The 13,032-nt window shown below is 46.4% G+C and overlaps 1 protein-coding gene across 1 annotated transcript in view; it reads left to right on the top strand.

Moving 5' to 3' along the window:
* Positions 1-12,641, top strand: part of LOC115466358 (butyrophilin subfamily 2 member A2-like) — a 223,353-nt gene extending 210,712 nt beyond the window's left edge. The window contains exons 20-21 of the mRNA XM_030197547.1: positions 11,802-12,342; positions 12,395-12,641. Of these exons, the coding sequence (XP_030053407.1) occupies positions 11,802-12,310 (509 nt within the window). The 3' untranslated portion in view covers positions 12,311-12,342; positions 12,395-12,641. The remainder of the gene's footprint in view (positions 1-11,801; positions 12,343-12,394) is intronic.
* Positions 12,642-13,032: the final 391 nt, after the last annotated feature.

Raw genomic sequence — 13,032 nt, 5'->3', positions numbered from 1 at the left:
GAAACGTGGGGATAGTCTGGACAAAGCAATGATTTCAGCACTCCTATGATGTAGTGGTACAACACATCACACAGCACCACCACATGGCATGCTGGCTCAGGGTATAGCTTCCGAAAGGCAGCCACACAACTCTTCACATCTACAGATTTGCGCCCAAAGACGTACATGATGGGTAGCCTGGTGCAGGGGCTGAGACACGCCAGTCCATAATGTACCACAGCATCAGCTCCTACGTGCTCTTCTGCGGCCACCTCATCTACGCAGCAGCTGCTGTAGGAGGTGTCGCCAAGAATGTACACTTTGGTACCAGAAGCTTTTTCCAGTTTTGTTGCAACAGTGACTGAATCCACCAGCAGCTCATCAGGGAACTGGAGTGCCACCTTGCTACACTGATGCTGTGCAATGAATGTAGTTGTTCTCTCAATTTCATAAACCTCATCAAGCTCCTCAGGAACAGTCAGACTATTGCCCACTGGTGTGGCAATCAGGGGCCGCTGGATTGCGTCTGCACCATCACTGCTGAACTGCATTGCCATGGATACCTCAGCACCACGTTTGTAGACTCTCCACTAATGAAGTGTGAAATCCGCTGTGTAGAAGCCAGAAACGAACAGCAGTGACTTAGTGCACACAGAAACCGCCGACTCCCTGTCTCCACTGACCGCCATTGCCTCACTCGGTACAAAAAAAAACTATTCCCACTCCACCTTGCGCTCCCTCACCGACCGTCAACAACACCGCATGTGTGGGAGTCCCAGGACACAGCGGGCGATGCGTAAAAGCAGCAAGCAAGCAGCCAGGCTCAACTCCGTCCTTCGCTTCCTGAATCCTGCCCTCTCTGCGTCCCGCCTTCCTCTGATGTCATTTCCTTTTTGGGCGGGACGCTGAGAGGGCAGGATTCAGGAAGCGAAGGACGGAGTCGAGCCTGGCTGCTTGTTTGCTGCTTTTACACGTCGCCCGACCGTTCGCCGCTGCGGGAAAGTGGATTAAGTCATCTTCGTCGTTTAGGGGGGCACTGCCCCCCTCGCCCCCCCCCCCCCCCCCAGTCTACGCCCATGCCGGAGGCCCTCTATGCAGCTCCGAAGGCCTGCATTAATATTAATGGGGGATATATGTCTTTTTCCCCAATTGGTAGAGGGACTAGACAGGGATGTCCTTTGTCGCTCCTTCTGTTCGCCTTGTATATAGAGCCTTTGGCGGAAATGATACATCAGCACCCAGATATTCGAGGAATTAGAATTGGGGAGATGGAACATCATATTGCTTTGTTTGCTGATGATGTGCTACTTTATGTGGTGGATCCTGAGCAGACGCTACCTACGGTGTTGGAGATCACTAGGGAGTTTGAAAGATATGCTGGTTTAAAGGTTAATATGGATAAAAGTGAGCTGTTGGGGATTTCTTTAACCCACATGGAGGAAAGTAGATTGAGAGCACTGTTTGCTTTCAAATGGGAAAAGCACAGGGGTGTGCTGGTAAATTGTTAACAGGGGGCTCTCTCTCGCCAGCATAGTAAAAGAGAATTCAGGAGGGGCCCAAGCCCACATTTTGGGATCCATTTGTTAAAGTAGCCATGGAGAACCGGCTCCCAAAATTCTTAAAAACTTAACAAACGGCTCTCGAGAGCCTGTGAGAGCCTGCTCCAGCACACCACTGGAAAAGCATCATATTTGGTATTTGGGGATTCAGATTCCCAAGGACCTGGGAAGGGTGTATAGCCTCAATTATGGGAAGATCATAGACCAAATTCGGGTGGAGCTATCCCGATGGAAAGGATTGTGGCTTTCTTGGTGGGGGCACATGGCAGTAGTGAAGATAACTGTGCTGCCTAGGTTGTTATTTTTGTTTCAGGCACTGCCAGTGGCGGTTCCGAGACGGACGCTTAAACAACTGCAGGGTTTTTTGTCACAGTTTATTTGGGAGCGTAGACATCCCCATTTTGCGGGACGTGTGCTGTGGGGGGCTCCTGAGAGGGGGGGTAAGGTGGTGCCCAATATTGAGTGGTATTATTATGCTGCTCAACTGCGGATGATTATGGATTGGGAGAGGGGGAAAACAAAGCCAACTAGTCAGGTGGAGCTGTCAAATAGCCCTCATAGACCATTGAGTTCCTATTTGTGGACTACTGAAGGCAAGGGAGTGATTTTAACTGGGATACAAAATCCGTTCATGAGACATTTGGTGGGATTGTGGGGAGAAGTGTGGAGGAAATGGGAACAGACGGATAGGGTATCTACACTTGCACCCTTGTGATGAGAACCGAAATTTGGGGTTGGGAAAGAGAACGCTATATTTGTGCAGTGGGAACAGGTGGGTATATTGAGTTTCTGAGCTGTGCTGCAGGGGGGGTAGAGTGGAGAGTTTTGAAACGCTGCGCTCCAGGTATGGTCTGCCTGGGGGGGGGGGGGGGGGGATATGTTTACGTATTTGCAGATACAACATTTTGTGGGGACATTAGGTTGGAGGGGGGAGAACCCTCAAGAGATGGAAAGTCTGGAAAACCTGTGGCTTTTCTTGAGGAGGGTGCCCAGACCTATATCAGTGATATATAAATTTTGTCGGGAATGGGATCCCAGACCATTTAGCTTTTAGGGGGCTTGGGAAGCAGATTTAAATTGCAGTTTTTCCAAACAGGAATGGGAAGCTATCTGTGGGGAGGTTCAAAAAGCTTTGTTGTGTGTTTTGGTGCAGGAAAATGTGTATAAAGTTCTCACTAGATGGTATTACACAGCGGAAAGGCTGCAGTGGATGTACCCGGGTACTTCGGATCTATGCTGGAGCCTGGAGGTGTAACTCACAATTGGGATCATTTTTACATATATGGTGGACATGCCCCAGGGAGGTGCCTTTTTGGCAGGCTGTTATGAAGGCGTTGGTAAAGTTGATTGGATCATCTTTGCTGTGCAGTCCTTTGGTGTGCCTCTTGGCTTACATAATGAGAGGGACTCCTGGGAGGAGCGTAAATGGCTACGATGGGGACTGGCAGCAGCCAAGTGCCTTATAGCACAGCATTGGAAGAAAGTAGACCCACCGACATTAGGTGATTGGAAGTGCAAATTGGGTCAGTTAATACAAATGGAGTGCCTAACGGCATACCGGAGGGAGAGGGGGTATTGCGACCTAAAGGCAGATGAGCTCGATTACAACAGCGATTGACATGCATTTAAGATGGTGGAGTTTTATAGGAGGTGGGTAGGTTTGGGGGGGAAGGGAGGGGGAGAGAGAGCGTGTTCTAATGAATCAGGAGGCACACTCAAGTTGAGCATGGGCTAGATGTGGTTGGTGGGGCGGGAGAGGTGATAGTGTACACTATGGGGAGCGAATACTGTTTATGGGACCATTTTGATGACATGTTGTGGAGAAGTGTATATACAGTAGTTGATAAAGCTAGTCCAAGATGTTATAGTCCAGTACATGAGGGCCCCTGCGTGGGCAAATGTGAGAGGGATGTGCTCTTTGTGAAAATAACTGTTACAGAATTATTACAATAAAAATTTAAAGTGGAAAAAAAAGAGTACTCCAAAGAAGTGGACTGGACCACAAGTGGGGATGAACTGAGGCAGCTTTATTAGTAGCAAAAAACACAAGGCCAAAAAGGTAGCCAAACAGCACAGAAAGAAAAACAGGCAGCCTAGCTGCACATCTCAATACTAGCGGAAACAATGCAAAGCATAACATAAACAATAATAAGCAACCTAGCTGCACATCTCAATACTAGCAGAGCAATGCAAACATATAGCATACAATAGAACACAATAGACTAGGCAAAGGGCCCACCCTAGTGGGAGAAAAACAAATGGGCAATACTTGCCTAACAGAGGTACCACTGGTGGTTAAGAAAAGGGTTCATTCTGTTAGTATACTCACGTAAGCCGCTGAACCACCGCGGCAAGCTCCCTCAAAACCAGAGTAGAGCCGAAGCAAAACAAAGACCTGCACCACAGATAGAGGCAAGAGTGGGCCACTCCGTTCACTGAAAACAAGGGATGTCTCCTAAGGCAAGCAAACAGTCACTGAGGCACCTGAGCCAAATGCTCCCAAGGCAGACAAGGTAAAGTAACAAAGCCTGAGGCAACACTACCAAGGCAAGCAAGGTAAAGTAGCCAAGCCTGAGCCAATGCTCCCAAGGCAAAAGATTAAATGGCACAGCAGCAACCAAGGACCAGGAACAGTCCACGCAGACCCCTCCACACTCCAAGCACCACTCCCTCGTCCAGAGATGCCTCAAAAAGTGGCCTCAGCCGCTGCCCTTACAGCACTCCCCGTCGTCCAGCCCACACAGTCCCAAACACAGCACAAAGCCACTCGCTGCATACAGTGACCAAGGACTCACTGTGGGCGACTGGAATTTCAGCTGAGGCATGGAAGTCTCTGGACTCACAGGCTTGGCTTAGCTGCAACAGGATTCAGAAACAGGCTTGGTTTGACTGGAACAGGATTCAGAAAAAGGCTTGGCTTGGCTGGAACAGGAACACAGCATAAGGTGAAAGCTATAGGCAAAGCTTTACTCCTCAGGACTACCAGGCTTGAAAGCAGGCTTCACAGGAACACAGCTCATTAAGAGAAAGGGGTAAAAGAGAAGGACAATTACTCAAATATCCACTAATGAAGGAAAGACAAGTGTCACGGTCGTCGTCACCGATGTCCATGCCTTGCTCGTCCGTGCCCTGTTCCTCCTTCTAAACCTACTAAACTTATCTGCAGTTCCAGTCAGTGACATGTGGGGTCACTGTAGAGTAGTGGAGGCCAAGCTGGTGATGTCATCAGCACTGATCTCTTCTTAAGCTGGCTTCCAAATGTGCTCAGTGTTCTGGCAATTATCCATGATGGAGCTCAGGCCTGCTTGGGGCTCTGCTTGATCCAACTTCTGTTTCTTTGTGAGGCCATGACCTGAAGCCTTGCTACAGCTTTCTCCTTATGCTGTGTTCCAGTGGAAGTCTGCTTCCAAGCCTGGTAGCCCTGAGAGGTAAAGCCTTGCTACAGCTTTCACCTTATGCTGTGTCCTTGTGAAGTCTGCTTTCAAGTCTGGTAGTCCTGAGGAGTAAAAGCTTTGCCTACAGCTTTCACCTTATGCTGTGTACCTGTGAGGCCTGCTTTCAAACAAAGATAGTGGAAAGTAGACCAGGCTTGTCCAGGAACAACGCAGAGATGTCTAATTCTGATAAATCATTTATTTCAGAGACTTGACATAGACCTGTGTTTCGACGGTGAGCCTGCTTCAGGAGTCTATATTTAAAAAAATTAAATATAACATTAAAATAAACATATGCATTCTAAAGTTATGTATATAAACAAACTACAAAATCAAACATACAAAAACCAATAAATTACATGAATATGAATCAAAGTAACAATAAAATATGAAAAAAACTGACCAAAATATTTGTAAAAAACAAATAGCTGATTGCTAGTTGGTACAATTAGTGCCTTTGTATCGATCTATGGTGCAACCACACCTCGAATATTGTGTTCAATTCTGGTCGCCGCATCTCAAAAAGGATATAGTGGAATTAGATAAGGTACAGAGAAGGGCGACGAAAATGATAAAGGGGATGGGACGACTTCCCTATGAGGAAAGGCTAAAGCGGCTGGGGCTCTTCAGCTTGGAGAAAAGGCGGCTGAGAGGAGATATGATAGAGGTCTATAAAATAATAAGTGGAGTTGAACGGGTAGATGTGAAGCGTCTGTTTACGCTTTCCAAAAATACTAGGACTAGGGGGCATGCAATGAAAAGCTACAATGTAGTAAATTTAAAATGAATCGGAGAAAAGTTTTCTTCACTCAACATGTAATTAGACTCTGGAATTCGTTGCCAAAGAATGTGGTAAAGGTGGTTAGCTTAGCGGAGTTTTAAAAAGGTTTGGACGGCTTCCTAAAGGAAAAATTCATAGACCATTATTAAATGGACTTGGGGAAAATCCACTATTTCTGGGATAAGCAGTATAGAATGTTTTGTACTTTTTGGGATCTTGCCAGGTATTTGTGACCTGGATTGGCCACTGTTGGAAACAGGATGCTGGGCTTGATGGATCTTTGGTCTTTCCCAGTATGGCAACCATGGTCTGTAAAAAGATATATAAATACAAAAACATATATATCAAAACATACAAAGTACACATATAAACTAAATATATAATCAAAGTCACAACTGAACTAAAGGCCCCGCTTCCCATTGCTGATTCTCTACCTGACCTGTTTGGGACAGGTGTCAGGCCCTCACATCTCCCATTGCCCTCACATCTCCCATTGAACTCCATCGGGGACTTGAAGGAATGGTTGCAGGAGGTGCAAGCAGATATCAAGGCAGTACACACTGACCTGGCGGCGCTGTGAACGATCTGCACGGAAAATTCCAGGAGCTGGGGAACCGCATTGAAGATGCAAAAGGATGCTTAGAAGAGCAAACAGAAGCCCTGGGCTCACTTGACCAGCAGATTGCAGATCTCTGTGTAGACACCAACAATGCATGGATAAGCTGGAGGATTTGGAGAACCAAAGCTGGCGCTGGAATCTATGCTTCCAGGGTCTACCGGATACCCCCGTGTACGTGGATTGTGAGACAATGGTGCAGCACTCTTTTGTCCGATGGGCAGACCACAGTTGACCCGCATCGATTCTCCTGGAGTGGGCCCATAGGGCTCTAGGGAGCCCTGGGAATAATCAGGCCAAAGACATTGTGGCCTGTTTCTGTGATTATAAGATGAAGGAGAAGATTCTTAAAGTGGCATGACAGGCCAACAATTTCTAGTGGGATTCCAATCAAGTGGAAGTCTACCAAGATTTAATTAGTGCCACCCTCAAGTGACACTCTGAGCTGTGACCCTTTACTGCTTGGTTATGTAAGCTAGGATTAAATACAGATAGCGCTATCCATTTGCACTCCTCTTCTACAAGGACTGACAACTACACCAGATCTATATGCTGGAGGAGGCCCAGGGAATTATCCCAGAGGGCAAATCAGGAACAGCTCCACCATCTGAACAGCCTTCTTCTGTGGCGAAGGGCCACTCGAAGTGGTAGAGGGTGACTAAAGGTCACAAGCGCCTGCAGCATCATCAGTGAGCCAGTAAGCTACCCTAAGAATCCAACGTAGGTGAGTTTTCTAAGTTATGCTTCTCAGGAGACATTGCAGGGACTCTCTTTGCCTTGGGGGGTTGATTTTGGTTGCATTGGGGACTGGCTGTTCCTCCCTAGAATGAGAGATTGTTACACCCTTGCTTTAGATTGTGATCCAGTTAACTTGGTTAGCATATTCGGGTTTAAATGTTTACATGTTATTGCTGCTGTTATTTAGAACATTGGGGATAGGTAATGGAGAGCGCTTCCTCAAGCAGGTGTTTCCCCTGGCTTTTCCAAAGATGCCCCAGATTGAGGGAGGGAGGAGAGGGTTGGGAAGGGTTTGGACTAGGGCATGGCTGGTGGTGGATTGTGTGGTGTGTGAGTTGGGATGACCTTTCTTTGGTGCTCCTCAATGTTCGAGGATTAAATGTGCCTATGAAATGGCAGCTTCTCTTTTTGGGAGCTGTTTTGCCTTAAGGTGGATGTTGTCCTGAACCAGGAGACACATCTGAACCCAGCATGTGAGAAGCTTTTCAGGCATTGCAGCTACCCCCACATTTATTTTGCTTCCATTACTGATGGTACTAAGGCCAGAGGGGTGCTGATCATTTTAATGACTGCCTTAGCAGATACAGAAGGTAATATGGAATAAAATGGGGAGATACTTATTAGTGATACTGCTTTTGGATGGACAGCTACATTCGGGTTAATGTTTATGCTCCAAATGGTGATTATGGGGATTTTGGGGGGCAGTTATTCATCAAATTCTGCACGGCCTGTCACCATCCTATATGAATGATCTCATTGAATTACTACCACGTAACGCTATTACATCATCCAGGGAATATCTTACATTTTCCTAGCTGCAAGAATGTAACCTAAAAAACAACTGTCAATTAAAATGTTCTATTACGTATTGTGTTGACATTGTAAGTAGTATACTATGCCATACTTAATTTTGTTATTTGAATATTTTTACTGCTGTAATTGCCTATTACTCATGTGATTTATTCTTACTGTATACCACCTTAAGTGAATTCCTTCAAAAGGGCGGTAAATCCTAATAAATAAAAATAAATACTGCCAACTTCTCATATCAAGGCACCAAAACTTGGAACTCTCTTCCTAAACAAATTAGATACACAAATGATTACATGCTTTTTGAAGCTTACTGAAAACTCATTTTTTCAGTTCAACCTTCAATAACGTAAAGAACTAATTTTGAGCTGAACAATGTTTGATACTTCTATATCATATTCTATCTCTCATAATTACTTCCTATCTTTTGGGTAATCAAATTGTTACTTGATCACTCTACAATTAAAGATTACCTATCTAAAGATTACCTTAGTATAGTTTTACTCGCTAACATTCTAATTGTCTCCTTATTTATCAATTCTATATTGAAATTGTCAACTTAGTTGCTTTATTATTCTCTCAGTTCTCAATATAGAATTGTGTATTTCAGGATTATTGTTACTTACGTTGAAACAGCTCATTTTAAATTTCAACCTAATATTATATGATGTATTATAAGAATTCATACTTTTCAAAATGTGTACCATTCTACTGATGTTTGTCATGTAAGCCACATTGAACCTCAGCTCTTCTTGGGCTAATGTGGAATAAAAATGTCATAACATAAATAAATACATTTTCCCCGGTATTTTTGCTAACTCCCCCTCTCTTCCAGCACCTTCTCTTTTCTTTCCTCCCCTCTAAGTTCACTTTTCTGATCAGTATCTTCTGTCTCTCACCCCCTCCATCCAACATATCCTCTTTCCTCAACTCCATCAGGCATCTCTCCCCAACACCTACTCCCGCTTGTGTCATGCATCCCTTCATGCCCCTCTCCCTCTTCTGTGCCAGCATCTCCCTATTTCTCCCATGTCCAGCATATCACTTTCTCTGTCTCCATCCAGTGTCCAGCACCCCCTTTTGTCTTCTTATCAACCCACCCCCACACCACCACCACCATATCCAGCATATCCTTTCTGTCTTCCTATTCACCCCATGTCCAAAATTTTCCTTCATCCTACAAATCCAGCCCCCCATGTCCAGCATATTCCCATATCCCTTTTTCCTCCCTACCTGATCTAGCATTCCCTCATTCTTTCCTCGTTCTCTAAGCCAGCATCTTCCCCATTCCATTCCTTCCCCTGTCTTCCCTCCATCCTGACCTGGCATCTCCTTTCTGTCACTCTACAGCCCCTATGTCCACTATCTCCACTTTTCTCACCCTTTGTTTTCTGGGCATTTTATTTTTCTAATTGGGTTGGTCCTACTCTGTTTTCCACTTTCCTTGCATTAGTCTTGTCCTAAATTCTTTACCAGGCTGGTATTTCCATTTCTTCTCTCTCTCTTCTGTCTTCTTCCTTTCCTTCTCTATATCTATCTGGAACTGATCTTTCTTTTTATGTTTTCCCTCCACTTTTATCTTCTCTGTGTTTAGATAAGCTCATTTGATTTGACCTTTTCTCCCTTTCTCTCATCTACCTACTGGTTTTTCCTATTTCCCACTCATCCCCTCCATCACTCCCAGTGCCCACTGTCTCCCCCCATATTTTACTCCCCCTCATTGCCATATTTTGTACAGCAGGGGCATGGACCCCCACATATTAAGCCCTGGCCCCCTCTACATTTGACCTCCGCCCCCCTGCCACCGCCAGGTACCTTTGCTGGCGGGGGTCCCCAACCCCTGCCAGCTGAAGAGTCTTCTTCAGCACGGTTGACTCCGGCGCCTTCACTGTGTGATGATCGCTTTCTGATGCCTTACGTCCTGCATGGAGCTACATACAGGACGTGCTCGAAACATCATCACACAGCGAAGGCGCCGGAGTCGATTGGCACTGAAGAAGACTCTTCGGCTGGCGGGGGTTGGGGACCCCCGCCAGCAAACAAGATACCTGGCGGCAATGGGAGAGGGTTTTGGCGGTGGCAGGGAGGCGGCCAAACAGTGCCCCCCCACCTCGGGCTCTATACCCCCTCCTGCAGAGGTCTGGCTACGCCCCTGTTGTACAGACCCTCTCAGCCCTAACCTACCCTCCACTACCTTTATCATTAGCCCCAGCTGCAATCCTGTCTCTCCTTCCTTCTCTTGCCTCAAGACCATTCTTCTCTTACCCTCTATCCCATCTCCTATTACCTCTCTCTTACCATCTTTTTCACCTCATTTCTGCTTTCACTCAACCCTTTCAGAAACCTATCCCCTTCCTCTCCTATTGCTCCCTAGTACCCGCATTCCTTTTCAGTCCACTCATTCTCTCTCCATTCTTTCAGGTCATTCACACTATGTATCAACATATCCCCACACTTTATCTCCTTTCTCTTACCCCCATTTCACACCTTCACTCATTCTCCCAATCCATCAACATACCCCCACTCATACCTACCAATTGTTAAGTACTCACTATCTCCTACAAGCTCCCACTCGATCTCTCCCATCTGTAATTCCCTGCTCTCCTCCCCAACACTCCCATTCAATCACCATCCTAGTCTGTTCTCCCTCTCCCCCCAGTCCCATCCATCTTCTACTCTGTTCCCCTTCTCTCCCCCCCCCCCCACTCCCTAGTGCCATCCATCTTGTACTCTGCCCCCCCCCCCCGCCATCCTCTAATCTGTTCTCATCTCTCCCCCACCCCTTAGTGCCATCTATCTTCTATTCTGTTCCCCTCCCCCCAAAGTCCCATACATTTTCTGGCCTTTCCAGGGTCTCCTGTCTATTTGATATTTCTGTCTGTCTACTATGGGTCCAATGTCTTTCCCCCTCTCTTCACCACCACCTTCCTTATTCAAACTTACTCTTCCCTGTCCCTTCACCCACTGCAATCTGGCATCTCTCACCCAACACCCCCCGCCCCCGCACAATCTATCATTTATGTTTCCCTCCTCCACATCTCATTGTCCAGTTTCTCTCTCTCTCTCCCCCCTCTTCCCTGAGGTGCTGCATCTCATTCACTTCCCTCCCTGCCGCCCCTCCAACTGTCATTGCTGTTGTACAACCTTTTGGCAGCATCAGTTCTCAAGGCAGCCTCCCCCCTTGCTGACCCCAGAAGCTTTCTCTCTGCCCCACTTCTTGTTCCCGCATAGGCAGGATGCTAGAGAAAAAGCTTCCAGGGACAGCAAGAGGTGAGGCTGCCTTGAGAGATGATGCTTTATGCTGCTGGAAAGTCAGAGAACTGCAGCGGGGTATGGGGTAAGGAAGTGAAAGAGATGCCAGACCGTGGAGAGGAGGTAAGCAAGAGAGAGAAACTGGACTATGAGATGTGGAGGGTCACACAGATTGTGGGGTGGGGAGGATGCCAGACAAATACACGAACAGATACTGGAGGGTCTGAGCCAAGAATGGGGGGGCCTGGGCCCCGTCCCATGGCTATATCCCTGGAATACGGTGAAGATTCTGTCTATGCAGATGTGTCCTTCCACTGCCTGCTGAGAAGAAATAGTACTGCACAGTTGCTTTTCCTAATAACTGAATGTGATTGGACACAGTAGGGTTGTGAGTTAAAGGAATCCTGGTGGAGAATTAACCAATCAGATCCTCTCTTTCATTAACTCATGGAGACATAAAATCAGTCTAATGGGAAACACTGGGATCTATGAGGCTGCCAGTGAATAATAGCCAATAGTGGCTGCTATTAGTGACTGACTGAGGAACTAGTCGATGAAGGTTAGAGGTGGGTGGGTGTGGGGAGCCAATGAGAAGTGTGTGCTCACATTTATTAATGTGCTCCTTTCTGCAGTGGATGTGACTCTGGAAACTGCTCATCCTATTCTCCTTGTGTCTGAGGATCGGAAAAGTGTCAGAGGGGGAACAAAACAGAACCTGCCGGACAATCCTGAGAGATTTGATATTAGACATGCTGTGCTGGGGTGTCAGAGCTTCACCTCAGGGAGACATTACTGGGAGGTGCAGGTGGAAGATACAAGTTTCTGGATGTTGGGAGTGTGTAAAGATTCTGTGAAGAGGAAGGGCGGGGGCAATGCGTACCTGGGGGATGGATACTGGACAGTGAAGCTGTGCAATAGTGAATACTCAACCTTTCCCTCCCTTCAGATCCTGCCGTCCCTAAGAGAGAGACCTCAGGCAGTGGGGATTTTCCTGGACTACGAGGCAGGACAGGTCTCACTTTACAATTTAAATGATAAATCTCTTCTACACACCTTCACCAGTACCTTCACAGAGACACTCCGACCATTCTTTAGTACTGATACAACTCCACGAATCCGGCCAGTGGCATCCTGGGAATGAGAGAGTCAGGCTCAGGATTTACAGCTGCAGTCTCTGGCAGGATTGTGAGACGTGGAAGGATTGTACTAATTTATGTTAAACATGTCTGAAGAAATCACTGCCAGAAATATTACAGGTTGATATTTAAAGCCATTTAACCAGGTAGTGAAATAGTGGTCAGTGGGACTGGAGGGGATACACAGCTGCACTTACCTCTTTTTGATTAGTTTCCTGAATGGATAGACTGTATATCCTCCCACACTCCTGCTGGATATGGACTAGTTTTGGATTCTGTTTCCCTCTTTGGTGGTTTTGGTCCACTCCTGAAGATGTCCAAAATTAAAAAAAAAAAGACAAGCAATTCCATAAAGTCACAGAGTGTGAATAACCAGACGATGAACCAAGAAACTCACTTCAAGTCTCTATTGCAGGAGTCCACACAAATTGACAAAAATATGTATTTACCAAGTGTAATTATGATGGAATCATAGCCCACAATATCAAAAATTGTACACAACAAGCCTGTGAGTGTGAGGAGGGGTCTCAGTGACACAGTGAGAGGAACAGAGATAGGATTAGAGCTTGTGAATGTGAGGAGGGGTCTCAGTGATACAATGTGAGGGGGTACAAAGTTGGGATTAGAACCTGTGAATGTGAGGAGGGTGACTCAATGACACAGTGAGAAAGACAGAGACAGGATTACATATTCTGAATATAATAACATGAAAATCTACAGCTCTGTT

This window comes from Microcaecilia unicolor, chromosome 3, assembly GCF_901765095.1.
Source record: "Microcaecilia unicolor chromosome 3, aMicUni1.1, whole genome shotgun sequence".
NCBI lineage: Eukaryota > Metazoa > Chordata > Amphibia > Gymnophiona > Siphonopidae > Microcaecilia > Microcaecilia unicolor.
Note: the sequence above shows the minus strand (reverse complement) of the source record. Positions and strands in the feature narration are given on the sequence as shown.